This window comes from Oncorhynchus keta, chromosome 10 (genome assembly GCF_023373465.1).
Source record: "Oncorhynchus keta strain PuntledgeMale-10-30-2019 chromosome 10, Oket_V2, whole genome shotgun sequence".
In the NCBI taxonomy this organism is placed as follows: Eukaryota; Metazoa; Chordata; class Actinopteri; order Salmoniformes; family Salmonidae; genus Oncorhynchus; species Oncorhynchus keta.
Window position 1 is genome coordinate 12161566 of NC_068430.1, and position 27996 is coordinate 12189561.

The following is a 27996-nucleotide window of genomic DNA, read 5'->3' on the forward strand; positions in this document are numbered from 1 at the left end:
GCGATATTGACAATTTTGTAAATGTAAATATGCAGGTGCGCTTGCCGGAGACAGAGTGTATTTATGTAAATATAACTACCGAGGGACACCGAAACCACTGAGCTGTTTCTCCTCGCGCCATGGCTTGTCCCGCACAACTGCTGTCAACAGACTTTACAAGTTGACTTCCTCAGGAACGATGTCAGACAGATAGTTATTTAAAAGTTGATTTGACTTGGGATTTCTTGTAATCACGGTAAGATAAGGGTTCCAATATGTCTGCTTGGTTTAGAAAGCTGTCAGTTGGTTTGTGTCATTATAGCATAAGTGTGTGAGTTATTTTATAAATGGGGGGGGAAAAAATGCGTTATGGGTTTACAAGCATCGGCTAACCCATGTGTATGTGACCCAATAAAATTTGATATTGAGTGGATAACCGTAAAAATTTATTGCATAGAATAGGACTATGTTTTATGTTTCCATATGGCAGTTGAACTGTAACAAAATGTAATCAATTAAAAAACGGACCATGAGCACCGAAGTCAAATGAGTTTTATATTGGATATTCGGTGTTCTCTGGCCAATAGCTATTGAACCAAGCTTGCCATGACTATGAAAATGGTGTGTCCTGAATCAGGGGTGGACAGAACATGGTAGGGGCACTTAAAGATTTTGCCTTGCACATTCACCCTCTGAATGGCACACATACAAAATTCTTATTTTACCGGTCTCCTCCCCTCATCTACTCTAATTTGAAGTGTATTTAAGTAACACCAATAAGGGGTTGTAGCTGGATTCACCTGGATTCACCAGATTCCATCTGTCATGGAAGGAGCAAGTGTTAATGTTTTGTGTATTCTGAAGCAGGTGGATGATGAATTTGTTTGTTTAAATGCCCACACCAGTAGGAATCAACCTTTTCGTGTTAAACTATTGCCAGTGCTTACCCTGATGTTGCACAATGACAAAATGATGACTTATGGTTCAAAGTATGATAAATCTGAACTGCCCACTTCATGCAAATCCATGTGACTGCGCTTTCTTTTCCTATTATATGACATAAATTGTTTTCAACCTACATTTTAGTTTCAGGGCTGGGTTTTATTTTAATGCTACCACTAGGCTAGGGCGGTATACCGTATATTTGGACATTTCCACGGGTTCTTTCAATATCATTTAAACTAATTTGTTGCAGTTTTTTAAATAAATGTGAATATTTGTAGCTACATCTTAAGTAAATCTCTGTAGTCAACATGCAATACGTTAGGTGATAAAGATCTCGTTCTTCATTTCTCGTCACAATTTTTCATTTTGAAGTCATATGGTGTTTGTTTACAGACACACAATGACGAGAGTATGGTGCCTTGTGAGTCACTCAGTTGTGCAGCGCACACACGCCTGGTGATCTAGTTACAGTATGGAATTCACAAGTAAATGTTTGCCAGCTAGATAACTTACTAAAATGTGCTAAATTCTCTGCAGTTGTGCATTTTGGTTTGCTAATTTAGTAGCAGTTAGCTAAGTGGTAAGCTTCTTTCAAAATCAAGCTTATTTTGGTAACAGCAGAGAATCCCCTCCTGGATCAAGAGCCTTGCTGGCTAATATTTGTGAATAGCATGTTTTGAGTTACTTATAACTTTTTGAGCTGGTTTGTCTGTCCTGAAAATAGTTAGACTGTATAAAATGTTCGCAATGCGCTCATTAGTATTTAGTTAGCATTCTCTGGGATATTACATGCACTTTATAGCATTGCTAACCTTTTGCATTAGAGGCTGGGGGATTAGAAAATAACGTCCTTTGTCTTCAGTGCTGGTATTACAGACTATCCCGGTATGGCACAAGGTTGGTATGATAATCTGGATACCGCCCAAGCCTAGTTACCACCCACCAGCATGGCATTGTTTATTAATCAGAAACGTCTGCTAAATTATTCGTCTTCGTCACTGAAATGAGTCTAACTGCCTGTCAAATTAGCTATTGAAGATTTTAATCCGAAATCTTGTATTTAATTTTTTTTTTTTTCATTTAAAAGAAGAAAAAAAACATTTTACATCCACACCTGATTCAGAATACACACTTCATAGTCATGGCCTGCTTTGTTCAGTTGCAATTTATGAAAGAAAACAGAAACTCAATTTAACTTCTGCTCAAATGATTGATTGATTTATTTATATAGCCTACGGCAGGCATACCTACCTGCTGGCACCAACCGTTTTAGCCTACTGATAATTCTGTCCTATTCTCCGTCTGGTAAGGCCAGGTGTCATGATGCCCCAGTTAACAGTGGCAACCATCCTGCAGCTCACCCTACTGCTCTCCGCACTACCAGCCCAGTACCTCATCTCCCGGTGGACCGGAGCGTCCGTAGCGCAGCGCTACCACGCCACCAAACGGTAACGGTCCGCTCAGACCCCCTAATGGCATGGCACTCATTCATCTGCAAGCACACCCCTTCACCATTCTGAGAGCCACCACCTCTCTAAATCTAGCGACAAACATGGTACAGCATATGAGAGCTTTTCTTTTACCATTATTCTCCTAATATTATAACTGAAATATCTGACTGCAGGGTGTGGGGTTAGGGTTAATAATGTTTCTGTTTTTACTGCAGTTTTCTGGGTATCTGTGATCAGGGGTTAGAGGTCAGGGTTATGGTTATTATAATGTCTGTCTCTACCAGGCTCTAGGGTATCTAGGTTGAGTTGAAGAAGTCCTACCTGAACACTGCCACCTGGACTGAGTTAGGCTGGGGTTAGGGGTAAGAGGTTCAGGTTATTAATGTGTCTGTCTCGACCAGGTTGTTGGGTATGTGGGGTGAATGGAGGAAGTCCTACCTGAACACCACTGTCTGGACAGAGTGGATCGCAGACCTTATGGATAGAATCACGTAAGTCACATTTCCCTCTAGTAATTCTACAGCGTTACTCCTTATAGCAGAGGTGTCAAACTCTTTGCTGGAGGACTGTGTGTCTGGGTTTTCACTGCTCCCTTGTACTTATTTGATCAATTAAAGTAATTGATTAGTTAGGACCTCTCCTCACCTTGTTGTCTGGGTCTTAATTGGACACAAAGGGGGAAAAAACAGAAACCAGCAGACACTCGGTCTTCCAGAAATGTAGTTTGATCCACCTGCTGTAGGGGTGAGTCGGGTAAGTTGAGCCACCCATGTTTCTAGGAAACCATACACACAATTCCTAATTTCACCAAATATTTAGGAAGAGGTAATCATTTCATGAAGTCTGAAGGAAAAAAAACATGTGGAAAAGTGCTAAGTTAGGTAAGAAAGTCAAATGAATTAATATGTTGGAGGTTTCATGATGCTTATATATAATTTTATACATTAGTTGGTCTCTAAGCTTCAATATGAGTTCCTAAAACTAGCATTAAAGTGCATCATTGTAGCTGTGTGGGCTAATATAGTCAGTGTTTGCCTTGGTAAGTTGAGTCAATAGCAAGTTGAGCAAATAAAAGTGTATTCTTCCCAGGCGTAAAGCAAGGCATTATCGCTGGGATATGAGCTAACGGGGCATGTTTTCAAAATGGTAGTGTTTACATTCATTCTGATTATTACCAGGGATACACAACATCCTCAAATGGATGTAGATTATCTTTGTTAGAAAGAACACTATTCACTTGATGGAGTGATGCATAAAAATAGTGGAAATTTACCCCACTCTCGTGTTACATTATACACCAGTTTATAGTATCTGCTACCTGCAGACGGACCCAGGCCCCACAGGACATTTTGGAAGCAGCCATGGTAACACTGTCTGTCTCTAACTCCCAGGGTGCTGGTGGGAGGGGAAGAGGAGGGAGAGGTTCCTGGAGAGTCTCCTGCTCTGGAGGTCATGCTGCAAGACAACGACCTGGGCTTCTTTGGAGGTGTGTGTGTTTGTTCTTGGTGTGTCTGCCAGTCAGGAATGAAGGGGAGAAAATCCAGACTGGTTCTGCAGGTTTACTTCCTGTTACTGTACTGGTCTGATTGGTGTGAACCTCTCCTTTCTCCTCTCCTTTTTCTTCTCTCATCCTACTTTACCACATATCCTCTCTTTATACCCCCAGCCTCCCGGTTGGTCCGTAGGCCGCGCCCCCCCTTCGTCTTCCTGCGTGTGGGTGATGTCGTCATGGAGCGGAATGGTCACATGATCGGGGTGATCGTCAGCTGGGACCCAGAGCTCCGAGCCCCCCCAGAGTGGATGAGCAGGTTGCACCCAAATGAGGAGGTAGCTTTGCTATGGAAAGAAGTTTTGAAGTTGAGGACTTTTCCCATTCTGACTGACTCGTCATCTCGATGGTCAGCTAATTGAGTTCTATGTAGGCTAAAGCCTGCGCTGACCTTGTTTTGCCACAGCAAAACTGCTGACAGCAGTTAGCTAGCATAGGTTGGGGATAGATATTTCTCTGTCAAATCAAAGTTATGCCAAGATGGCAAGAACGAGGATCTAGAATGTGTTTCATCAGACACACTTTCTTAGCAAGGTGTTGTAGAACGAATCTTGAAACTTTTTTTCAAAGTTTCATCATTGCATCAGACATGTAACAATATCAACTGCAAGTTGAATGCCTGTGGTCTTCAGTCAGCTCCGCTGTCATACAACACAATATTCTATAACTGGCTAGTTTTGTCTCTTATGTCGACTGATATTTTTCCTGGGGGAGAAATCCCAAAACGACTAATATCCCTACAGGGGTAGGCTATATGATGGCATTGCACAAACATTGCCCAGCTTGAGCGTAGATGCATTTATCAACAAAAATCTATGGGTGTGTTCGTGTTACAAAGACAAAACATTTGTAAATATATTGATGTGCTTATAAAGACAGTATGTCTACACTTAACTAGCAAATACAAATAGGTTTTGTGTAGAGTCTAACCAGAACTAGAATGGCATTCTAATTCATTCAACCTTTATTTAACTAGGCAAGTCGGTTAAGAACAAGTTCTTATTTCCAATGACGCCTACGCCGGCCAAACCTGGACGACGCTGCGCCAATTGTGTGCCGCCCTATGGGACTCCCCAATCACGTATATTTAACCACACACTGACCTGCACAGCTCTCTGGGTGAGGTTCTATATTCAACTCTCCAGTGGGTGATGAAGTCCCTTTCATCTATGTTATGGACAGGCATGCCATTGTGCCTCAACCCATGGGTCCAGGAGGCAGAGTTCAATAACTACAGACAGATATAAGATGCAGAAGCAGACCACTCTGTCGGCTACTGACCAATTCGAAGCTCCTTCCAGGAGGAGCTTTGAGAATGTTCCTTTAAGAGTCTCATTAGGTCATTAACTAACGTTTTCATAGGAATGTTTCCATTCCCACGTCAAATAGAACTTACCCAGAACGTGGTTACCATGATCTCGGAATGTAATCTATCAATGTTCTAGACACGTTTTCATGGGAACGTTGCAAGAATACGGCAGGGTAGCCTAGTGGTTAGACCGAAAAGGTTGCAAGTTCAAATCCTCGAGCTGACAAGGTACAAATCTGTCGTTTTTGCTCCTGAACAAGGCAATTAACCCACTGTTCCTAGGCCGTCATTGAAAATAAGAACTGACTTGCCTAGTTAAATAAAGGTAAAATGCCTTTTTTTATTTATCGGTTGTCACCTGATGGTTCCAAAAACATTCTCCCCCAAATGTTGTTTTCATTACATATCGTTCCTTGTTGCAGAGCCAATCAAGGCCCTGATTGGTGAACCATCAATCCATTCATGGCTCTTAATTTTTCTGTTGGCAAGGTTAAGGATACTCCCACACAGTGCTTTTAGCATAGTATTTTCAATGTACAAATTTAAGACACTTTGACGTAGAGTCGTAGATGATTACATTGTGCATGTTCATTTATAAAGGGAAATATTATTGAACATTGTTGTGGAAATTCTACCTTTAGCTAATAACGAGTAGAGGCCAAATCAAAAAGTATTACTTTTATAATGTGGAGGCTGGTCGCCCCACGCAGGTGAGACTGAGTGAGAGCCTCCTATACAAAGAGTACAGGAGCATTTATACAGTCAAGCTACCCCATGCAAGCATCTGCAAAACACGTGACCTTGTGTATGTGTGTGATTGGACTGGGTGAAAAGGTTGCCTCTGTCTGTCACAACTCAGTGAGGACAATAGGGGCCAGAATGACAGGAAGTCACTCCAGGCATACCTCCTCTAACAGTAGCTCATGTGCCTTTGACTGTCGGCCCAGATCATGTATGGTCGTACTGGTCACACACAAAACATGCTTCTTTGGCCCAGAAACAGGCTCCAGACAGAACAATAGCTTTATCAATTATGTGCAGGATATAACCTTTACTCTGTTTCCAGTTAACTTAAGAGGAACCAGTTAGTTTCTGTCAAGTATTGGCTGAGTGCCCAGACATCATGGGGTTATTCTACATACACAGAACTGTTCTATCAGGCCTCTTATTAATGCGTGCACACACTTTTCTGAGTTTGGTTCAAAATGGTCAAAGAAACTAATGCCTAGGCTTTAAGACTGTTTCAGTACACAAAGGTTGAGCAGAATGTCCTCACCTGGAATTTGTACTCACAACTTCTTGGTTCATGGTACCCTCTTGGTTCATGATCTTCCCACCACGCTAACATGTCTGTGTCAGGCATCAGTTTATCCGACTATACTTATCATTCTATAGCCAGCAGCATACCACCCTGCACCCCACTGCTGGCTTGTCTCTGAAGCTAAGCAGGTTTGGTCCTGGTTGGTCTCCGAATGGGATACCAGATGGTGTTGGAGGGCTAGTAGGAGGCACTCTATCCTCTGGTCTCCCCCAAAATATCCCAGGGCAGTAATTGGGGACATTGCCCTGTGCAGACCATGTGAGCTGAGCGTGATCCCCAAAGGCTGGAGCATCGGCCTTCTCACCCGCTCCAGTAGCGCTATCTTCACCAGATCAGGGAATGCCAGGCCCTGCATGCATTCGTAGGCTGCGTGCTCCTAATAGCCCCTTGCTTTAGTTACTGTCATGGAGTTTGCTAAATATTTTCATTAAAAAACTGATCAAATGCACAGGTGCAAATCAAAATCAAGTTGCCTTACAAAGATTAAGATCAAGGGAGGGGGTGCAGTGATGTAGTGTCCACAACCTAAATAATAATTTGGGAATCTGAAAAGACACGTATCCCGAAAGCATGATGGTGTACTTACTACGTGCACATGCTAAAATAAAGGAACGAGCTGTGTAGATAACTGTCATTGTAGCAAAGTATTTATAAACTGAAAAACTTTTCTCATAAACGGATACTTTTTTGTTCTATTATCGATAAAATAGGCTACATGTCATATTAATATAGCCTATTTGAAATGATGAACACCTTAGTCATGTTTTATTAAAATACTTTTCACGTGGTTTGGTTTCAATACTTTAAAATCAAATGGTAGGTCCATGTAGTCAGAAAAATAGATGGTTAAATTGTGTTTTTGTTTTTTTAATGACTGGAGTGGCAGTTTTTAGTTTTTTTTCCTGTGAGCGCGTAGTGGTTGGAAAGGACGTAGAGCCCCGGCGCAATGATTTCCAACCGCTCAACTCACAGGGTGCCGTCTAACGGATGGGACGTTAAACGGATGTCCTGACTGTGGTCACTAAAGATCCCATGGCACTTATCGTAAAAGTAGGGGTGTTGACCCCGGTGTCCTGGCTAAATTCCCAATCGGGCCCTCATACCATCATGGCCACCTAATCATCCCCAGCTTCCAACTGGCTCATTCATCCCCCTTCCTCTCCCCTGTAAGTATTCCCTCGCTGCTATAAATGAGAATGTGTACTCAGTTAACTTACCTGGTAAAGTAAGGTTAAAATAAAAAGACTCCTGATATCTCCAGGAGTGGTAAGTATAATTTCTTGTCTATCTGTTTGGTAATGTATCTTTGTTAGCTAGGGCCATCTACATTAAGTGCTGCCTACTTGGTGTGCAGACTGCTGTTAACTTGCAGATGATTGACATATCAACCTAGGCAATCAGCAATTAGTACTGGGAGGTGTGCTCTTCACCTTTTGCAAGGCCATTAGTACTTCAGTCTCCTGTTTTCTCAGCAGCTGTAATCGGCGGATTCATCTCAACTAAGGCTATCGCCAAAACGGACTGTTCTGCTATGTTAAATCAAGTCTAATTTTATCGATCACATATACATATTTAGCAGATGTTATTGCGGGTGTAGCGAAATGCTTGTGTTCCTAGCTCTGACAGTGCACTAGTATCAAAATTCTCAAGAATTACACAAATCTAAAAGTAAAATAAAGAAATGTATTCGAGGAAGGAAAGAGGGCAAGGCTCTACACCAATCTCTCAATTGAGTATTTTTACCTAGTTATTTTCAGATTCTCTCATTTTACTCTTTTGTAGCTTTGGAAACTGTTTCTCCTATCCCAGTTCGCTCTTCTCGCTGTAGGCTTTACAGATGCTCTCCACCCTTTTGACTGCAACCACTCTAATTTAGTGTACCCTGTGCGCACAAACCACGTGACATTTCTGGTCTCTGGTGTTGTTTGGAACTGCTGATCTGTGGTCAGGAACGCTGAGTTCATTTTAGCCTTTGCTGCCCTTCAGTCCCTTTACTTTTTGACCCTGACGGAGACATGGATCGCCTCAAAGAGCAGCTCTCTTAATCTGACTACGTTTTCTCAGTCATATGGTCAGGGGTACACATTTTTTCTAAATGGAGATTCTCTCTTCTTAGGCTCTCACCTGTCCATTACCTTACTTTAATTCCATGCTGTCACTTGTCCACTCGAGCTTAACGTAGTTGTCCTCTATCACCCACTAGGTGTATGTTGTCAAATCCAATTAAAAAGTTGAACGTGTACGAGATGGCGCACGAGAAGATGAAGCGTCATTGCGCAATCAAACACTGAGTCGAGAGAGAAATGTGGTCGAGTGAGCAGAGGACGGGTCCTGGGAGTGAGCAGAGGACGGGTCCTGGGAGTGAGCAGAGGACGGGTCCTGGGAGTGAGCAGAGGACGGGTCCTGGGAGTGAGCAGAGGACGGGTCCTGGGAGTGAGCAGAGGACGGGTCCTGGGAGTGAGCAGAGGACGGGTCCTGGGAGTGAGCAGAGGACGGGTCCTGGGAGTGAGCAGAGGACGGGTCCTGGGAGTGAGCAGAGGACGGGTCCTGGGAGTGAGCAGAACGACACAAAGGGCAGAATCTGTACAATAAACAGAATATAGATGCAGAATTTCCACGGATCCACACGTGCAATGTAGCTTATATGAACATTTATAAGATACATTATAAATGATGCATGTAAGAGATGTGCAGTTCAGGGAAGATAGTGTAGGGTGCGTAATCTGTGGATGAATAGTGCGAAGTCCATGGATGAGAGGATCGTCGTGGCCGAGCTGGCCGGTTGCTGAGGGCCACGCCACCGGGGGAAGAAACTGTTCAAGGTGACAGGGTTTTGGTCGTGATTAACCTGAACCTTTTGCCAGAGAGGAGTCTTTGGAAGAGAGGGTAGAAGGGGTCGGTGGCGACCTCTTCCTTGCCCTGGAATCGTGCAGGACGTCTATGGAGGGCAGGTGGCAGCCAATGACCCTCAGCAGACCGGATAATCCGTTGGAGATGAGGATGGACTTGATGGTTGTTTTAGAACTGAGTCAGTACACTCAGCATTCAAAGGAGGACTGAAGACAAAACGACACCATGCATTCACCAAACATTGCACTGAGGAAAACCGATTTTTAATTGTCTGATTGTCTATAAATTACAATGGTAGTTCCCAATCTCATTTAAATTTGGCATTGAACGTTTGGCATTGGAAGTTTTATTGAATAAAGTTAGTAATGCAGGAGTCAAATTGCAGGAAGAGTCGGATCAGATGTCATCAGCAAACCAGGGCCATCTGTGGAAACGGCACAAGTGGAACAAAGATATCAGTGCAAACAGAATAAGTGAGCTCTGTCCCAATTCATCTCTCCCCTCGCATCCTTCTCAAAATCCTTTGGATGAGGTCCAAGGCGTGGAACCTTGGGTCGTCTCCTCCAACAAAAATAAATAAATATTGAAGGATGCGTGATGGTCGGTTCTTGCATCCATAGCTCTGTCTATGAATTAGAGGGTGGTTAAATTTCTCCAGCCCCATCCCGCAGCTTTTTACTGAAACATGGCTGGGAGATCCACTTTGTTGTTCTTTAAACTACTGATTGACTCTTTAAGAAACGCATAAAGGAGCACACAGATATGTTTTAGCATACATGACTGTTGGGAATGCGGTGCCATACCTTCAGCTCCCAGGTGCAGCAGAGCTGACACACTAAAGATGATGAAGTTGCAGCAGATGTCTTGACCACCCTCTCTCTGGCTGTTCTCCAGACAGCAGTAGCGTTGGAAGGTGTCCCAGGCACTGTTTGTGGTCACCTCCCTCAGAAACAGTGGAGATCTCCAGGTTCTTACAACAGGGCATCAGCATAATCTATAGAGAGGCCAGAACAGTATAGGAAATGTAATTAGATTTAGTATTCAAATCCTTGTACAATCCATAGACCTTGGTAAAATGGTAAACAAAAGTATGGCACTGGAGTTTGAGGAAGGTGGTGCGATATGTGTCGGAACTGTGTAAGGCATAAAATAAGCTGGTGACTCATTGGTCCAAACTTGGCGTGCTCTGCCTTGTTGGTATAGTGGTCCAGGGCAATGAAGTAGAAGCCTGACTCCACCTGGTCAAACCGTGTTCCTCTACACACACTGACCTGTCTCCTGAGAATAACTGGAGTGAGAGAGAAGAAAATAAGATGTCAGGAAATGTCAGAGTTCAATTGGAGTTCAATTTTTTTTTAACATCTTGAAGTTGCATTCCAAGGTAACAGTCCATTTTAAGACTGCCGTGGCTGTATCAAGAGGCAACTATGGATAGTAATTTAGTCAAATAAATGAAATTGCCCTGTACCAATCAACACCACTTGTCAGTCAGCATGGCTCAGTATTGAACAGGCTGCTGTCATGTCATGCCCAACCCACTTCGAGGAGGGCTATCCTTCTATAGGTTCACTTCATCCCTTACCTACACTAATCATATCGTTTAGCAATGACTGTCACATACATTCAGTATAGAACCATATTTCTAACCAATAGACAGCAGCAGGTCATCATCCTCTCTACATGTCAAATATCCTATGGCACAATGTCTTCATACAGCATCAAAGAAATTAGAGTAACTCTCAGTACCACTAATGTTGAAGTTACAGGGGTGATTGGTGGAAGTCATGGTTACATGCAGGAAGTCCCCAGAGTGATGTGCGTAGAGAAGAGCAACGGTAACCTAGTTGGAACAGAATGGACTGTATCTGCTGTCTCTGTCAGCTGAGCAGAGAACTTCACCACCACATATTAGTGACAGAGGGATGGAGAGAAGTCATTCATTTATTGTACCCGCACCAAATCTAACAGAGTAAAAGGTCTTCATTTCAATCAAACTGTATCTCAAAGTATGCGGTTAGTGGTTCACAATATTGGATATTATTTGGTTCGGAGAATGACCTCCTGGCTCCCCCTCCTCAACCACTGACCTCTTCCCCAGTGAGGATCTTCTCTGTCTATTCTCACGCTGCCTCTCCCCCCTCTTCTGCCACCCAGTCATGCTGATCTTCCAAGTACTCTGCTAAAAAAAAAAAAACTCCTCAACATAGGTACAATGCTCTTAGTTAAACCAGAGACGATATAGAAAACAAAACCAACTTGGCTTTGGTTAACCCCTCTGGGATATTCGGGACGCTAGCGTCCCACCTCAACAGCAGCCAGTGAAATTACAGGGCGCCAAATTCAATAACAGAAATCCCACAATTTTAAATTCCTCAAACATACAAGTATTTTACACTATTTTAAAGATAAACTTGTTGTAAAACCAGCCACAGTGTCCGATTTCAAAAAGGCTTTACTGACGAAAGCACACTAAACGATTGTTAGGTCAGTACCTAGTCACAGAAAAACCCAGTCATTTTTCCAGCCAAAGGGAGGAGTCACAAAAAGCAGAAATAGAGAGAATATTAATCACTAACCTTAGATCTTCATCAGATGACACTCATAGGACTTCATGTTACACAATACATACATGTTTTGTTCAATAAATGTTATATTTATATCCAAATATCTCAGTTTACATTGGTGCGTTATGTTCAATAGTTCCAAAACATCTGGTGATTTTGCAAATCAAATCAAATCAGTGTATTTGTCACGTGCGCCGAATACAACAGGTGTAAGTAACCCTTACAGTGAAATGCTTACTTACAGGCTCTAACCAATGGTCCCCAATAAAAGGTGTGTGTGTGTGTGTGGGTAAGTAGAGAAATAAAGCAACAGAAAGACATTTGAAAAAAGAGTAGCAAGGCTATATACAGACAGACATCTGTTAGTCAGGCTTATTGCGGTAGTATGTACATGTAGGTATCGTTAAAGTGACTGTTTTATTTTATTTATTTATTTCACCTTTATTTAACCAGGTAGGCAAGTTGAGAACAAATTCTCATTTACAATTGCGACCTGGCCAAGATAAAGCAAAGCAGTTCGACACACAACGACACAGAGTTACACATGGAGTAAAACAAACATACAGTCAATAGTACAGTATAAACAAGTCTATATACGATGTGAGCAAATGAGGTGAGATAAGGGAGGTAAAGGCAAAAAAAAGGCCATGGTGGCAAAGTAAATACAATATAAATCAAATGAAATTATATTTGTCACATACACATGGTTAGCAGATGTGTAGCGAAATGCTTGTGCTTCTAGTTCCGACAATGCAGTGATAACCAACAAGTAATCTAACTAACAATTCCAAAACTACTGTCTTATACACAGTGTAAGGGGATAATGAATATGTACATAAGGATATATGAATGAGTGATGGTACAGGGCAGCATACAGTAGATGGTATCGAGTACAGTATATACATATGAGATGAGTATGTAGACAAAGTAAACAAAGTGGCATAGTTAAAGTGGCTAGTGATACATGTATTACATAAGGATGCAGTCGATCATGTAGAGTACAGTATATACGTATGCATATGAGATGAATAATGTAGGGTAAGTAACATTATATAAGGTAGCATTGTTTAAAGTGGCTAGTGATATATTTACATCATTTCCCATCAATTCCCATTATTAAAGTGGCTGGAGTTGGGTCAGTGTCAATGACAGTGTGTTGGCAGCAGCCACTCAATGTTAGTGGTGGCTGTTTAACAGTCTGATGGCCTTGAGATAGAAGCTGTTTTTCAGTCTCTCGGTCCCAGCTTTGATGCACCTGTACTGACCTCGCCTTCTGGATGATAGCGGGGTGAACAGGCAGTGGTTCGGGTGGTTGATGTCCTTGATGATCTTTATGGCCTTCCTGTAACATCGGGTGGTGTAGGTGTCCTGGAGGGCAGGTAGTTTGCCCCGGTGATGCGTTGTGCAGACCTCACTACCCTCTGGAGAGCCTTACGGTTGAGGCGGAGCAGTTGCCGTACCAGGCGGTGATACAGCCCGCCAGGATGCTCTCGATTGTGCATCTGTAGAAGTTTGTGAGTGCTTTTGGTGACAAGCCGAATTTCTTCAGCCTCCTGAGGTTGAAGAGGCGCTGCTGCGCCTTCTTCACGACGCTGTCAGTGTGAGTGGACCAATTCAGTTTGTCTGTAATGTGTATGCCGAGGAACTTAACTTGCTACCCTCTCCACTACTGTTCCATCGATGTGGATAGGGGGGTGTTCCCTCTGCTGTTTCCTGAAGTCCACAATCATCTCCTTAGTTTTGTTGACGTTGAGTGTGAGGTTATTTTATATAGCAAGTAAAACACTGGAATGGTAGATTTGCAATGGAAGAATGTGCAAAGTAGAAATAAAAATAATGAGGTGCAAAGGAGAAATTAATTAATGAAATACAGTTGGGAAAGAGGTAGTTGTTTGGGCTAAATTATAGGTGGGCTATGTACAGGTGCAGTAATCTGTGAGCTGCTCTGACAGTTGGTGCTTAAAGCTAGTGAGGGAGATGAGTGTTTCCAGTTTCAGAGATTTTTGTAGTTCGTTCCATTCATTGGCAGCAGAGAACTGGAAGGAGAAGCGGCCAAAGAAAGAATTGGTTTTGGGGGTGACTAGAGAGATATACCTGCTGGAGCGTGTGCTACAGGTGGGAGATGCTATGGTGACCAGCAAGCTGAGATAAGGGGGGACTTTACCTAGCAGGGTCTTGTAGATGACATGGAGCCAGTGGGTTTGGCGACGAGTATGAAGCGAGGGCCAGCCAACGAGAGCGTACAGGTCGCAATGGTGGGTAGTATATGGGGCTTTGGTGGCAAAACGGATTGCACTGTGATAGACTGCATCCAATTTGTTGAGTAGGGTATTCGGGGCTATTTTGTAAATGACATCGCCAAAGTCGAGGATTGGTAGGATGGTCAGTTTTACAAGGGTATGTTTGGCAGCATGAGTGAAGGATGCTTTGTTGCGAAATAGGAAGCAAATTCTAGATTTAACTTTGGATTGGAGATGTTTGATATGGGTCTGGAAGGAGAGTTTACAGTCTAACCAGACACCTAAGTAGTTGTCCACGTATTCTAAGTCAGAGCCGTCCAGAGTAGTGATGTTGGGCAGGTGCAGGTAGCGATCGGTTGAAGAGCATGCATTTAGTTTTACTTGTATTTAAGAGCAATTGGAGGCCACGGAAGGAGAGTTGTATGGCATTGAAGCTTGCCTGGAGGGTTGTTAACACAGTGTCCAAAGAAGGGCCAGAAGTATACAGAATGGTGTCATCTGCGTAGAGGTGGATCAGAGACTCACCAGCAGCAAGAGCGACATCATTGATGTATACAGAGAAGAGTCGGTCCAAGAATTGAACCCTGTGGCACCCCCATAGAGACTGCCAGAGGTCCGGACAGCAGACCCTCCGATTTGACACACTGAACTCTATCAGAGAAGTAGTTGGTGAAGCAGGCGAGGCAATCATTTGAGAAACCAAGGCTGTCGAGTCTGCCCGATGAGGATGTGGTAATTGACAGAGTCGAAAGCCTTGGCCAGATCAATGAATACGGCTGCACAGTAATGTTTCTTATCGATGGCGGTTAAGATATCGTTTAGGACCTTAAGCGTGGCTGAGGTGCACCCATGACCAGCTCTGAAACCAGATTGCATAGCAGAGAAGGTATGGTGAGATTAGAAATGGTCGGTAATCTGTTGACTTGGCTTTCGAAGACTTTAGAAAGGCATGGTAGGATAGATATAGGTCTGTAGCAGTTTGGGTCAAGAGTGTCCCCCCCCCCCCCTTTGAAGAGGGGGATGGAAAGCAGCTGCGGTCAATCTTTGGGAATCTCAGACGACACGAAAGAGAGGTTGAACAGGCTAGTAAATAGGGGTGGCAACAATTTCGGCAGATAATTTTAGAAAGAAAGGGTCCAGATTGTCTAGCCCGGCTGATTTGTAGGGGTCCAGATTTTGCAGCTCTTTCAGAACGTCAGCTGAGCGGATTTGGGAGAAGGAGAAATGGGGAAGGCTTGGGCGAGTTGCTGTGGGGGGTGCAGTGCTGTTGACCGGGGTAGGAGTAGCCAGGTGGAAAGCATGGCCAGCCGTAGAAAAATGCTTATTGAAATTCTCAATTATGGTGGATTTATCAGTGGTGACAGTGTTTCCTATCTTCAGTGCAGTGGGCAGCTGGAAGGAGGTGTTCTTATTCTCCATGGACTTTACAGTGTCCCAGAACTTTTTTGAGTTAGTGTTGCAGGAAGCAAATTTCTGCTTGAAAAAGCTAGCCTTGGCTTTTCTAACTGCCTGTGTATAATGGTTTCTAGCTTCCCTGAACAGCTGCATATCACGGGGGCTGTTCGATGCTAATGCAGAACGCCATAGGATGTTTTTGTGTTGGTTAAGGGCAGTCAGGTCTGGGGAGAACCAATGGCTATATCTGTTCCTGGTTCTAAATTTCTTGAATGGGGCATGTTTATTTAAGATGGTTAGGAAGGCATTTAAAAAAATATCCAGGCATCCTCTACTGACGGGATGAGATCAATATCCTTCCAGGATACCCCGGCCAGGTCGATTTAGAAAGGCCTGCTCGCTGAAGTGTTTCAGGGAGCGTTTGACAGTGATGAGTGGAGGTTGTTTGACCGCTGAACCATTACGGATGCAGGCAATGAGGCAGTGATCGCTGAGATCTTAGTTCAAGACAGCAGAGGTGTATTTAGAGGGCAAGTTGGTTAGGATGATATCTATGAGGGTGCCCGTGTTTAAGGCTTTGGGGAGGTACCTGGTAGGTTCATTGATAATTTGTGTGAGATTGAGGGCATCAAATTTAGATTGTAGGATGGCTGGGGTGTTAAGCATGTTCCAGTTTAGGTCGCCTAGCAGCACGAGCTCTGAAGATAGATGGGGGGGCAATCAGTTCACATATGGTGTCCAGAGCACAGCTGGGGGCAGAGGGTGGTCTATAGCAGGCGGCAACGGTGAGAGACTTGTTTTTAGAGAGGTGGATTTTTAAAAGTAGAAGTTCAAATTGTTTGGGTACAGACCTGGATAGTAGGACAGAACTCTGCAGGCTATCTTTGCAGTAGATTGCAACACCGCCCCCTTTGGCAGTTCTATCTTGTCTGAAAATGTTGTAGTTTGGGATTAACATTTCTGAATTTTTGGTGGTCTTCCTAAGCCAGGATTCAGACACAGCTAGAACATCCGGGTTGGCAGAGTGTGCTAAAGCAGTGAATAGAACAAACTTAGGGAGGAGGCTTCTAATGTTTACATGCATGAAACCAAGGCTATTACGGTTACAGAAGTCGTCAAAAGAGAGAGCCTGGGGAATAGGAGTGGACCTAGGCACTGCAGGGCCTGGATTCACCTCTACATCACCAGAGGAGGAGTAGAATAAGGGTACAGCTAAAAGCAATAAGAATTGGTCGTCTAGAACATCTGGAACAGAGAGTAAAAGGAGGTTTCTGGGGGCGATAAAATAGCATCAAGGAATAATGTACAGAGGTACATCAAGGTATAATGTACTGTGCATATATGATGAACAGAGAGTAGCAGAAGTGTAAAAAGAGGGGTTGGCGGGTGGTGGGACACAATGCAGATAGCCCGGTTAGCCAATGTGTGGGAGCACTGGTTGGTCGGGCCAATTGAGGTAGTATGTACTTGAATGTATAGTTAAAGTGACTATGCATATAAGCTAAACAGAGAATAGCAGAAAAGCGGGATTGGGGGGGGGTACACAATGCAAATAGTCCGGGTAGCCATTGGTTACCTGTTCAGGTATCTTATGGCTTGGGGGTAAAAAACTGTTGAGAAGCCTTTTGTCCTAAACTTGGCACTCCGGTACCGCTTGCCATCTGGTAGTAGAGAGAACAGTCTATGACTGGGGTGGCTGGGGTCTTTGACAATTTTCAGGGCCTTCCTCTGACACCGCCTGGTGTAGAGGTCCTGGATGGCAGGCAGCTTTGCCCCAGTGATGTACTGGGCTGTACGCAAGTGCCTTGCGGTTGGAGGCTGAGCAATTGCCATACCAGGCAGTGATGCAACCGGTCAGGATGCTCTCGATGTTGCAGCTGTTGAACCTTTTGAGGATCTCAGGACCCATGCCAAATCTTTTTAGTTTCCTGAGGGGGAATAGGCAGAGCCACATCAATTTACAGAAATACTCATAATAAACATTGCTAAAAGATACAAGTGTTATGCATGAAATTTTAGATCCACTTCTCCTTTAATCCAACCGCTGTGTCAGATTTCAAAAAAGCTTTACCGAAAAAGCACACCATGCGATTATCTGAGTACAGCGCTCAGACAACAAAACAAGCCATATCTGCCATGTTGTGGAGTCAACAGTCAGAAATAGCATTATAAATATTCACTTGCCTTTGTTCTTCATCAGAATGCATTCCCAGGAATCCCAGTTCCACAATAAATGTTTGATAATTATCCTGTCTTGGACTGGGGTTCCGCTAGCGTTTGGTAAACAAATCCAAATGTGCGTTCAGGCCGTGCCGAACGTCGGAAGAAAAGTTCAAAAAGTTCCGTTGCAGCCTGTAGAAACATGCCAAACTAAGTATGGAATCAATCTTTAGGATGTTTTTAACATAAAACTTCACTAATGTTCCAACCGGACAATTCCTTTGTCTGTACAAATGAAGTGGAACGTAGCTACCTGTCACGTGAGAGCGCCAGACCGAGGCTGTGGCACTCTGCCAGACCACTCACTCAAAGAGCCCTTATGAGCCCCTCCTTTAGAGTAGAATCCTCAAAACAGGTTCTAAATACTGTTGACATCTAGTGGAAGCCCTGGGAAGTGAAACATAACTAATATCACCCTGTACCTTCAATGGGGGCTGAGTTGAAAAACTTCAAACCTCAGATTTCCCACTTCCTGGTTGGATTTTTTTTTATCAGGTTTTTGCCAACCATATGAGTTCTGTTATACTCACAGACATCATTCAAACAGTTTTAGAAACTTCAGATTGTCCATATCTACTAATTATATGCATATTCTAGCTTTTAGGACTGAGTAGCAGGCAGTTTACTCTGGGCACCTTTTTATCCAAGCTACTCAATACTGCCCCCCTGTCCCAAAGAAGTTAAACCACATGGTTAAACGTTAGCTTGCTAACGTTAGCCTGCTTTAATAACAAAAGACTAAATAAACTACTGTTGACGTTGAGTCTGGTATTTTGCGGGTACTATTTAGAATCAACGTCAACAGTGAAGAGGCGACTCCGGGATGCTGGCCTTCTAGGCAGAGTTGCAAAGAAAAAGCCATTTCTCAGTCTGGCCAATAAAAATGTAATATTAAGATGGACAAAAGAACACAGACACTGGACAGAGGAACTTTATGGTAGAGTGGCCAGACAGAAGCTACTCCTCCATAAAAGGCTCATAACAGTCCGCTTGGAGTTTGCCAAAAGGCGCCGAACCCCTTAATTGATGGGGAAAAAACGAATCAATTTTAGACTAAGGCTGTAACATAACAAAATGTGGAAAAAGTAAAGGGGTCTGAATACTTTCCAAATGCACTGTAGGTAGGGTTAAAATTACTAGGATCGATGGAAGAAGCAGCTTGTGTGTGTGTGTGTGTGTGCATGCATAGTCAGTCCAGGAGAGTTGGTGCAAAAAAAGGGTCAATGCAGGTGGCTTGGGGCAGAAGCTGTTCAGGGTCCTGTTGGTTCCAGAATTGGTGCATCGATACCGCTTGCCGTGCAGTAGCAGAGAGAACAGTGTATGACTTGGGTGGCTGGAGAATGAGAATTTTTAGGGCCTGCCTCTGACTTCGCCTGGTATAGAGGTCCTGGATAGCAGGGAGCTCTGCCCCGGTGTTGTACTGGGCCATACGCACTACCATCTGTACCTTGTAGTCAGATGCTAAGCAGTTGCCATACCAAGCCGTGACACAGCCAGTCAAGATGCTCTCAATGGTGCAGCTATAGAATTATTTGAGGATCTGAGGGCCCATGCCAAATCTTTTCAGCCTCTTGAGGGGGAAGAGGCACTGTAGTGTCCTCTTCACGTGTGTGTGTGGACCATGATAATTCCTTAGTGATGTGGACACAGAAGAACTTGAAGCTCTCGACCCACTCCACTACAGCCCCATCGATGTTGATGTGGATGGGGGTGTGCCCGCCCCTCCGTTTCCTGTAGTCTACAAACAACCACTGTCCCAAAAAGGGATATCTCTAGGACATGTGCTTATTGGGTCAGTATAGTTGGGTGCTGTCCTGTCCAGAAGAAATCCTACCCCCTGCTCCTCAGGCACTTGTGTAGATCGGAAATAACTTGATTGGTGTAAGGCTGTAAGCAATAAGGTCAACACACTTTGAAGTAAATCTCAGCTTTGTTAAAAGTACACTTAAAAATGTACCATAGTGATTCAGGAGTATCATTTAAAACGGGTCAACATGCTCCACAAACATTAGACAACTATACTGAAAGGTGTTAAATTGCTGAAATAATTAAATCGATTCAATGATGAGAATGGTAAGATTAACCGGTACATGGTGGTATAGCAGGGAGATTGGCAAACTGTGAACCAAGTGGTTGTGAGTTCAAATCCCAGGTGAGGACTATTGAATACTAATTGCTGTTCATTTACACACTAATCATGTGTGTCAAATACGTATATTAAATTAATTAAACACTGGAGTGATTGATGTGCAGAAGATGAATGTGCAAGTAGAGATACTAAGGTGCAAAGGAGCAAGATAAATAAATACAGTATGGGGATAGGCTACTTACAGATCGGCTATGTACAGGTGCAGTGATCTGTGAGCTGCTCTGACAGCTGGTGCTTTAAGTTAGTAAGTGAGATATGAGTCTCCAGCTTCAGTGATTTTTGCAGTTCGTTACAGCCATTGGCAGCAGAGAATTGGAAGGAAAGGCAGCCTAAGGAGGAATTGGCTTTAGGGGTGACCAGTGAAATATACCTGCTGGAGCGCATGCTATGGTGACCAGTGAGCTGAGATAAGGCGGGACTTAGCAGAGACTTGTAAATGACCTGGAGCCAGTGGGTTTGGCGACGTATGAAGCGAGGGCCAACCAACGAGAGCGTATATGTCGCAATGGTGGGTAGTATATGGGGCTTTGGTGACAAAACGGATGGCACTCTGATAGACTGCATCCAATTTGTTGAGTAGAGTGTTGGAGGCTATTTTGTAAATGACATCGTCGAAGTCTAGGATCGGTAGGATTGTCAGTTTTACGAGGGTATGTTTGGCAGCATGAGTGAAGGATGCTTTGTTGCGAAGTAGGACGCCAATTTTAATTTTGGGATTGGAGATGCTTAATGTGAGTCTGGAAGGAGAGTTTAGTCTAACCAGACACCTAGGTATTTGTAGTTGTCCACATATTCTAAGTCCGAACTGTCCACTTAGCTAACGTACTCACCAACACCAATCACAGATGTGAACCTGTCTGATGTAATCTATTCCTGGTCATCTGGCAATATTGTTGAAATGCACTAAGTTTGTGCCAACTTTATGGAAGTCCATTTTACCACCTATTTGCCGGGTGACGTGTGTGTGTGTTGCAGACTTCACAACATGGCAACTGGGGGCGGACTACAAACGTGTTGTCACTGGACAATTGTATAATTCGCAAAAGTGGGCATGTAAGTCATGCATTACCAAATCCTCAAGTAAGTCGTGAATTTACTTACAAAACTCAAGTTTTGGACGAGACTCAATTTTATGACAAATTATCCAATTTAGACTTTGTAGTGAATTTTGACATTAGAATACATTTTTGACTCCTATATCGATGCCACATGGGCTGTTTTCAAAATGAGAATTTGGTTTTCAGGAGCAGTTGCTCTTTAAAGATGGAATCCGCAGTAGGGAAAAACGATGGCACTGTCCGCCCCACCGTCGATTTTGTTTTGTTGACGAAACCGAGCTGGGGAGCGTCATGGTAATAACAATTGCAATAGGTCCTACATGCTACTGTTCTATCGTGTGTGCAATGATGTCCGAGGGACTTGTTGTACTGTAATATCACTAACGGAAGTGGCAGTTAAACCATTTTAAGAATTCTAGCTTGAATTTGACCTTCACCTCTCACTGTGTGTGTGTGTGTGTATGTGTGTGTGTGTGTAGGTTAACGCAGAGAACACCCCCCACTATAAGGTGTTATTCAGTGGTCCTGGCCCCTCCTCTCTCCTAGTGGGATACCTGCCTCAGACCAGGCTGGAACGGGTCACTGGAACCAGGGTAGGAACACGAACACACACTCACTGTGCATTCAACCCCCTTGACTTTTTCCACATTTTGTTGCATTTCAAAGTGGAATTAAAATTGATTTAATTGTCATATTTTGTCAACGGCCTACACAAAATACTCTTGTCAAAGTAGAAAAAATGCAAACATATTGTTTTTAATTAATGAAAAATGAAACACTCATATCTTGATTAGATAAGTATTCAACCCCGAGTCAATACACGTTTGGCGGCAATTGCAGCTGTGAGTCTTTTGGGTAAATATCTTAATTTCTTTGCACAGCTGGATTAAACCATATTTGGCAATCATTCTTTTAAAAATTCATCAAGCTCTGTCAAATTGGTCTTGCCATAGATTTTCAAACCAATTTAAGTCATCTGTAACTAGGCTACTCGGGAACATTCAATGTCGTCTTGGTAAGCAACTCCAGTATAGATTTGGGCTAGGTTATTGTCCTGCTGAAAGGTGAATTTGTCTTCCAGTGTCTGTTCGAAAGCCGACTGAACCTGGTTTTCCTCTAGGATTTTGCCTGTGCTACCAGGTTTTCCTCTAGGATTTTGCCTGTGCTACCAGGTTTTCCTCTAGATTAGTGACACAATCTCAAAAGAATCTATTTTTAAATTCAGTCTAACACAAAATGTGGAAAAAGTCAAGGGGGTTTAATATTTTCTGAAGGCAAACTGACACACTCAAACGTACGTATACACACCTAACCCTAGCTGAAACTCCGTGCGTGTGTTCCAGCCGGAGATCCCCACCCTAGAACAGTACTTCACACACTTTGATGGAGAGCGGTTCATCATGCAGTCCTGGCTCCAAGAGATCTTCCCCGAAGACTGACTGACAGGGACCACAGAGTGTGTGTGTCAGTGGGACACCTAACTGGACGGTAGATGTAAAGAAAAGGACAGCTCCTCTCTCTGTGCCCCAACAACAAGATCAATTTAATTTCACACAGTGATTTAGTGGAGGGGAAAAGGCTTTTACGCCTTTATCCACCTACTGCGGAAAAATGCATTGAAAATATAGGAAGCATTATTTTAATAGCTGCAAACGGTGATCAGCGTTTACCCACCTACACTGTTTTAACCACTACACAATTGAAGATGTCATACAGTATTTCATATCAGAACAAAATTAAAGACAGAAAATATAATACAGTTCATTATCATAAAGACCTCAAACTTGAATCAAGAACAGCCACATTTACATAATTTATTGACATTCATGTTTATGGACAGAAGCTTTGAGGAAAAGCTTAAATAAATATTATTCTAAACAAAACAATGACTGTCCATCCTTGTCTTTGTCTTCATATCTACAGTGTGATTGTGAGGGAGTGTGTGTTTGCACTGTGCTGACGGGGTAGATGGGTAATGTAGTCTTCAAATCTTCTTCCTGGTTCTGTCTTTGTGTCGGAGGTTAAAGGTGACAAACACACGAGAGGTCGCACTGATGCTAGGCCTGTGTACCCCCTCCCCCATCCTCCCCTCTCCTCCTTCTCTCCCTCCATCTCTCTCCGTGGCCTCTTCCTCTCTGACCAGTAGGGGGTGCCCCAGAGTCTGTCCCAGCATGCTGCTCATCTCAGACGCCTTCAGACGAGCATTCTCTACTGCTGCTACACACACGCTCCGCCTGGACACACACACACATTATTATGATAGTATAGTGTGTGTACATGTGCGTGTGCGTGTGTTACCTCAATAGGCTGAGACACTCTTCACTGTGGTAGAAGTGAGGTGTGCTGACACACACACTCTTATCCAGCTTCTCCAACAGAACAATACACACTCTCTCCATCTGACCAAAGTCTGAGAACACCACCATCACCTGTAAAAACACACACCCACAGCGGTAAGATTGTTGGGCTAGTAACCAAAAGGTCGCTAGTTTGAATCCCCGAGCTGACAAGGTACAAATCTGTCGTTCTGCCCCTGAACAGGCAGTTAACCCACTGTTCCTAGGCGTCATTGAAAATAAGAATTTGTTCTTAACTGACTTGCCTAGTTAAATAAAGGTTAAAATCGCACACAAAAAATCTGAGCCAACAAGGTAAATGTCGTTGTGCCCTTGAGCAAGGCACTTATCACACACTGTGCCAAGGTCACCGCTGATAATGGCTGACCGTGGCCCCATTCTCAGGGGGATTTGGGATATGCAAAAAAACATTTAAGTACAGTATCAGTCAAAAGTTTGGACACCTACTCATTCAAGGGTTTTTCTTTATTTTTACTATTTTCTGCATTGTAGAATTCATAGTGAAGACATCAAAACTATGAAATAACACACATGGAATCATGTAGTAACCAAAAAAGTGTTAAACAAATCTACATATATTTTAGATTTGAGATTCTTCAAAGTAGCCCCCATTGATGACCACTTTGCACACTCTTGGCATAGTAGCTGATGTATAGTGTTAAGTCATCCACATACATAGACACACTGGCTTTAAGTGGCATGTCATTAGTAAAGATTGAAAAAAGTTACGGGCCTAGACAGCTGCCCTGGGGTTTCCATTAAAGAACACCCTCTGTGTTCGGTTAGATAGTTAACTCTTTATCCACAATATAGCAGGGGATGTAAAGCCATAACACAAACGTTTTTTCCTGCAGCAGACTGATCGATAATGTCAAAAGCCACACTGAAGTATTTTATCATATTCTCTCAGCCAATCAGTCATTTGTGTAAGTGCTGTGCTTGTTGCATGTCCTCCCCTATAAGCATGCTGAAAGTTTGTCAATTTGTTTACTGTAAAATACCATTGTATCTGGTCAAACACAAATTTTTCCAAAAGTTTACTAACAGGCTGATTGGTCAGCTATTTAAGTCAGTAAAATGGGCTTTACTATTCTTATTCTTACTATTCCTTCCAAGCCTGAGGGCACACACATAGGCTTAAATTGAAGATGAGGCAAATAGAAGTGACAATATCGTCCGCTATTATCCACAGTAATTTTACATCCAAGTTGTCAGACTATTTTTTTCACATTTTCCACACTAACGGAATGTAAAATTACAATGCTTGTCTTTCATAATTGTCATTCAACTTTGTTTCATAGTGTAGTTTATTCTTTTTATTCAGTTTAGTCACATGACTCTCAATACCTTTGCCAATCTGTTGTGCAGCCACTTATTTGCCATTCATTTTGCCTAATCTCTCTCAACCATACAATTTTCTCAACCATACAACTGCCTCGGTCAGTGGCAGAACAACATATCTTGTCAGCTCGGGGATTCGATCTTGCAACCTTTTGGTTACTGAACCAACGCTCTAACTAGGTTACCTGCCACTCCTATCTTGTCTGTAAATGTATTGCTACCACTGTATCATCTAAGTGAGTTTCAGAGAGAGTCAGAATATGAATGTCATCTGTTACGAGCAAATGATTGATTTCATGCAGTTGTGTAAAGTATTTAAGTAGATTTTTTTTTTTTAATTGTACCTTTTATTTAACTAGGCAAGTTAAGAACAAATTCTTATTTTCAATGACGCCTGTAACTGCCTGTTCAGGGGCAGAACGACAGATTTGTACCTTGTCAGCTCGGGGGTTTGAACTTGCAAACTTCCAGTTACTAGTCCAACGCTCTAACCACTAGGCTAGCCTACTCTTACTTTTGATAAAGTATATTTTAGCAATTACATGTACTTTTGATATTTAAGTATATTTAAAACCAAATACTTTTAGACTTTTACTCAATTAGTATTTTACTGGGTGACTCAACTTTTACTTGAGTAATTTTCTATTAAGGTATCTTTACTTTTACTCAAGTATGACAATTGGTTACTTTTTCCACCACGGATTTCATGAACCTTGTTTCTTAAGCTACATGTGTTAACGTGGGCTATTTTTTGAGCACTTTTCTTCCCGGGATGCTTACTTATTTTTATTGCTTTACTGGGACGCTTAGCAGAAGTAGATATGCTCATGTTATTTATGTTAGTGCAGGGTGAGCTGCACATGACTGATACTATCTGCTGGACTTCTCACAGTAGGCATGGACTAGAATATAATTCCCTAACACTTCATAGACCCGTCTCCATTCCTTTCCCATGTTAATGCACGGTCTACTTCAGTCTGTACATACACATTTAGGCATTTCAGCACAGGGAACCTACCAGAGCCTCCATGTGGTACAGGTCATCAGCTCTGTAGATGTGTCTCGTCACTGTCAACTCTTCCCCCTGCAGGGTGAGAGGAGAAGAAGAGTGGAGAGGAGGGAGGAGAGAAATCTTCAAACATCCTACTTAATAGTGATTAGACAGTTGTGTCAGTCAGTCAGTGTGCTGACTGTGTTTGCCCTGTGTCTGTCTGTCAATGTCACTGACATTGCATTACACCAGTTGCCCACCTCCTGTCCTCCAGTACCCCCCAACAATCCAGCACACATTTTAGTTGTATCCTCAGACGATTCAACTCATTGAGGGCTTGATGATTAGTTGACAAGTTGAATCAGGTGTGCTTGTCCGGGGCTACAAAAAAAATTGTGCTTTTGGGGGTACTGGAGGCCTGGAGTTGAAATACTGAATTACACAGCTGGGATATGAAATTACCTATCCAACCAATAGCAATAGATATCATATTGAATTGTTTTAGGCCTATATGCCAATATATCCATATTAAAAGTTATTTGAACTAATATAATTAGGAATTATAATACTAGAATAGACATGATCCTTCATATGATGGGATAAAGGTCAGACATTTTGGTCATTGTTTTGTATTTATTAGGATCCCCAATTAGCTGCTGCCGGGGTCCAAACAAAAAAAACATTGAGTTGGTCAACCCTGGTTTGCCAGTGCTGTGATAAGATATGTGTAAAATAATGAATTTGAAATATGTATCTGCACTGTATGTTTGTTAGCTAGCTAGGCAGACAGTTTTAGAGGAATGATTCCATAGATGTATTTTTATAATTAACTGCCAATATGCCAATATTCCATTCAAACAATGCAGTTAATCCACACCCATACATACACTGGAGGAAATCAGTTGATTATAGAACGTAGACAAGTTGTAAATGCAACAAGTACTTGTATCAAATACTTGTAACAAGCACCTGTATCAAGTAGTCGTAAGAAATACTTGTATCATACAATAGCACTCACAGCTTTCCAAGAACTAAAATGTATACATTTATGGTCTGTTTACACATTTTAGAGGATATTTATACAGAACATTTGTATAAAACACTTATAAACTGTATTTATAATTGTATGATTATTCTTGGTTGACAATTCTATTACACCAGTTCTGATATATCACATGCCTGTATGACTATTCTTGGTTGACAATTCTATTACACCAGTTCTGATATATCACATGCCTGTATGACTATTCTTGGTTGACAATTCTATTACACCAGTTCTGATATATCACATGCCTTACTTTTATTTTTCTGCATAAGTATAATCAGGATTACGTCTCTACTGCCATTCATTCCAATGACTGTTTTGGATTTGTCCCTGAACAATATGGCTGCCATTTTCAAAGCCATTCTGGAACTTTAAAGGCTTTATGACATATAGCCCATCTAATAATTTAATAGGATGTCTATGGTTGTATGAACTCTTAAGTTACCTTGACATGGTGTTGTCTCAGGGTCTGTAGAATGTACTCTACTCTCCTCGAAATGCTGTTGGTGACGTCGTTCACCGACTCCTTGCTGTTTTTGAAACTAACGGAAACAGTAGCGCGGTCAGCTGGGCACGACACCTCTGCGCTCCCAGTCACCTGGACCTCTCGCGCGCTGTTCTGGGTTCGCTGAACGGTAACCGTGTGTCCCCCCATCCCTGGTTCGTTTTCGTTCCGGTAAATATCTTCCGCGGTGGGTAATAAAGCAGCGAAAACTCTAGACGGACTGATAGCCATGGCGGAACACAAATTAAACTCTCGCTGCTATGGTAACTAACGCGGTTGTAGGGATGTGTAGTTCATATGTAGATCCACCTGCAAAGAACTACATGTTCCAAGACAGATGGAGCGGGAGGTTTACAAATTTAGCTGACACATTTTCTTTGTCAAAAATGTAAATTTTGTACACATTTTAATGTATACAAATTGTAAGATTTGCTGAGATGTTGTATAAAGCTTGTTACAACTATTAGACTATTAGAGTGACTGATAAGACAATAGGCTTTACATTGTAGTATGATTTATTATGCTTTTGAGTTATTTAGCCCATATTTCAGATGTTTAGCACTATATTCCCAGTCCCCCAGAACGTTTCTAATAAAGACAGACAGGCTTTTACCTTTTTAAAATAGCGCGCCCAAAAATGTACCAGTGTATTGATGTGGTCAATAGAATATAGTATCATATTATATTTGTCCACCAGTTTTATTTCATGGAGGTTTTGGGTACATGT

At 42.6% G+C, this 27996-nt stretch overlaps 2 protein-coding genes across 6 annotated transcripts; one reads left to right on the plus strand and one right to left on the minus strand.

The window, feature by feature from the left end:
- The first annotated feature begins 3 nt into the window (after positions 1 to 3).
- On the plus strand, positions 4 to 22916 carry si:dkey-261l7.2 (uncharacterized protein LOC569751 homolog). 5 transcript variants are annotated; one of them, XM_052526498.1, is made up of 7 exons: positions 4 to 235; positions 2235 to 2372; positions 2777 to 2866; positions 3767 to 3861; positions 4042 to 4202; positions 21510 to 21623; positions 22349 to 22549. In XM_052526498.1, exons 2-7 carry the CDS (start codon positions 2245 to 2247, stop codon positions 22412 to 22414), a joined length of 654 nt encoding a protein of 217 aa, XP_052382458.1. In that variant the 5' UTR covers positions 4 to 235; positions 2235 to 2244; the 3' UTR covers positions 22415 to 22549. The 5 variants fall into 5 exon arrangements, with proteins under 5 accessions (XP_052382458.1, XP_035632933.1, XP_035632931.1 ...); XM_035777038.2 differs by having other exon boundaries at positions 7 to 235; positions 22374 to 22916; XM_035777039.2 differs by having other exon boundaries at positions 8 to 235; positions 2240 to 2372; positions 22374 to 22916.
- Positions 22831 to 27996, minus strand: irak1bp1 (interleukin-1 receptor-associated kinase 1 binding protein 1). The gene is made up of 4 exons (XM_035777037.2): positions 27210 to 27996; positions 25747 to 25812; positions 23329 to 23459; positions 22831 to 23264 (listed from the first exon to the last, which is right to left on the minus strand). The coding sequence occupies exons 1-4, from the start codon at positions 27498 to 27500 to the stop codon at positions 23015 to 23017; spliced, it is 738 nt and encodes a 245-aa protein (XP_035632930.1). The 5' UTR covers positions 27501 to 27996; the 3' UTR covers positions 22831 to 23014.

Bases quoted from the DNA above. Each gene is read 5' to 3' on its own strand.
- si:dkey-261l7.2 (XM_035777038.2), top strand. From the start codon at position 2,245: ATGATGCCCCAGTTAACAGTGGCAACCATCCTGCAGCTCACCCTACTG. The intron at 2,373-2,776 runs GTAACGGTCCGC...TGTCTCGACCAG, and splicing joins CGCTACCACGCCACCAAACG to GTTGTTGGGTATGTGGGGTG. The intron at 3,862-4,041 runs GTGTGTGTGTTT...TTATACCCCCAG, and splicing joins CGACCTGGGCTTCTTTGGAG to CCTCCCGGTTGGTCCGTAGG.
- irak1bp1 (XM_035777037.2), bottom strand. From the start codon at position 27,500: ATGGCTATCAGTCCGTCTAGAGTTTTCGCTGCTTTATTACCCACCGCG. The intron at 25,813-27,209 runs GTAACTTAAGAG...CTCACCCTGCAG, and splicing joins TGAGACAACACCATGTCAAG to GGGGAAGAGTTGACAGTGAC. The intron at 23,460-25,746 runs GTAGGTTCCCTG...GTGTTTTTACAG, and splicing joins TGTACCACATGGAGGCTCTG to GTGATGGTGGTGTTCTCAGA.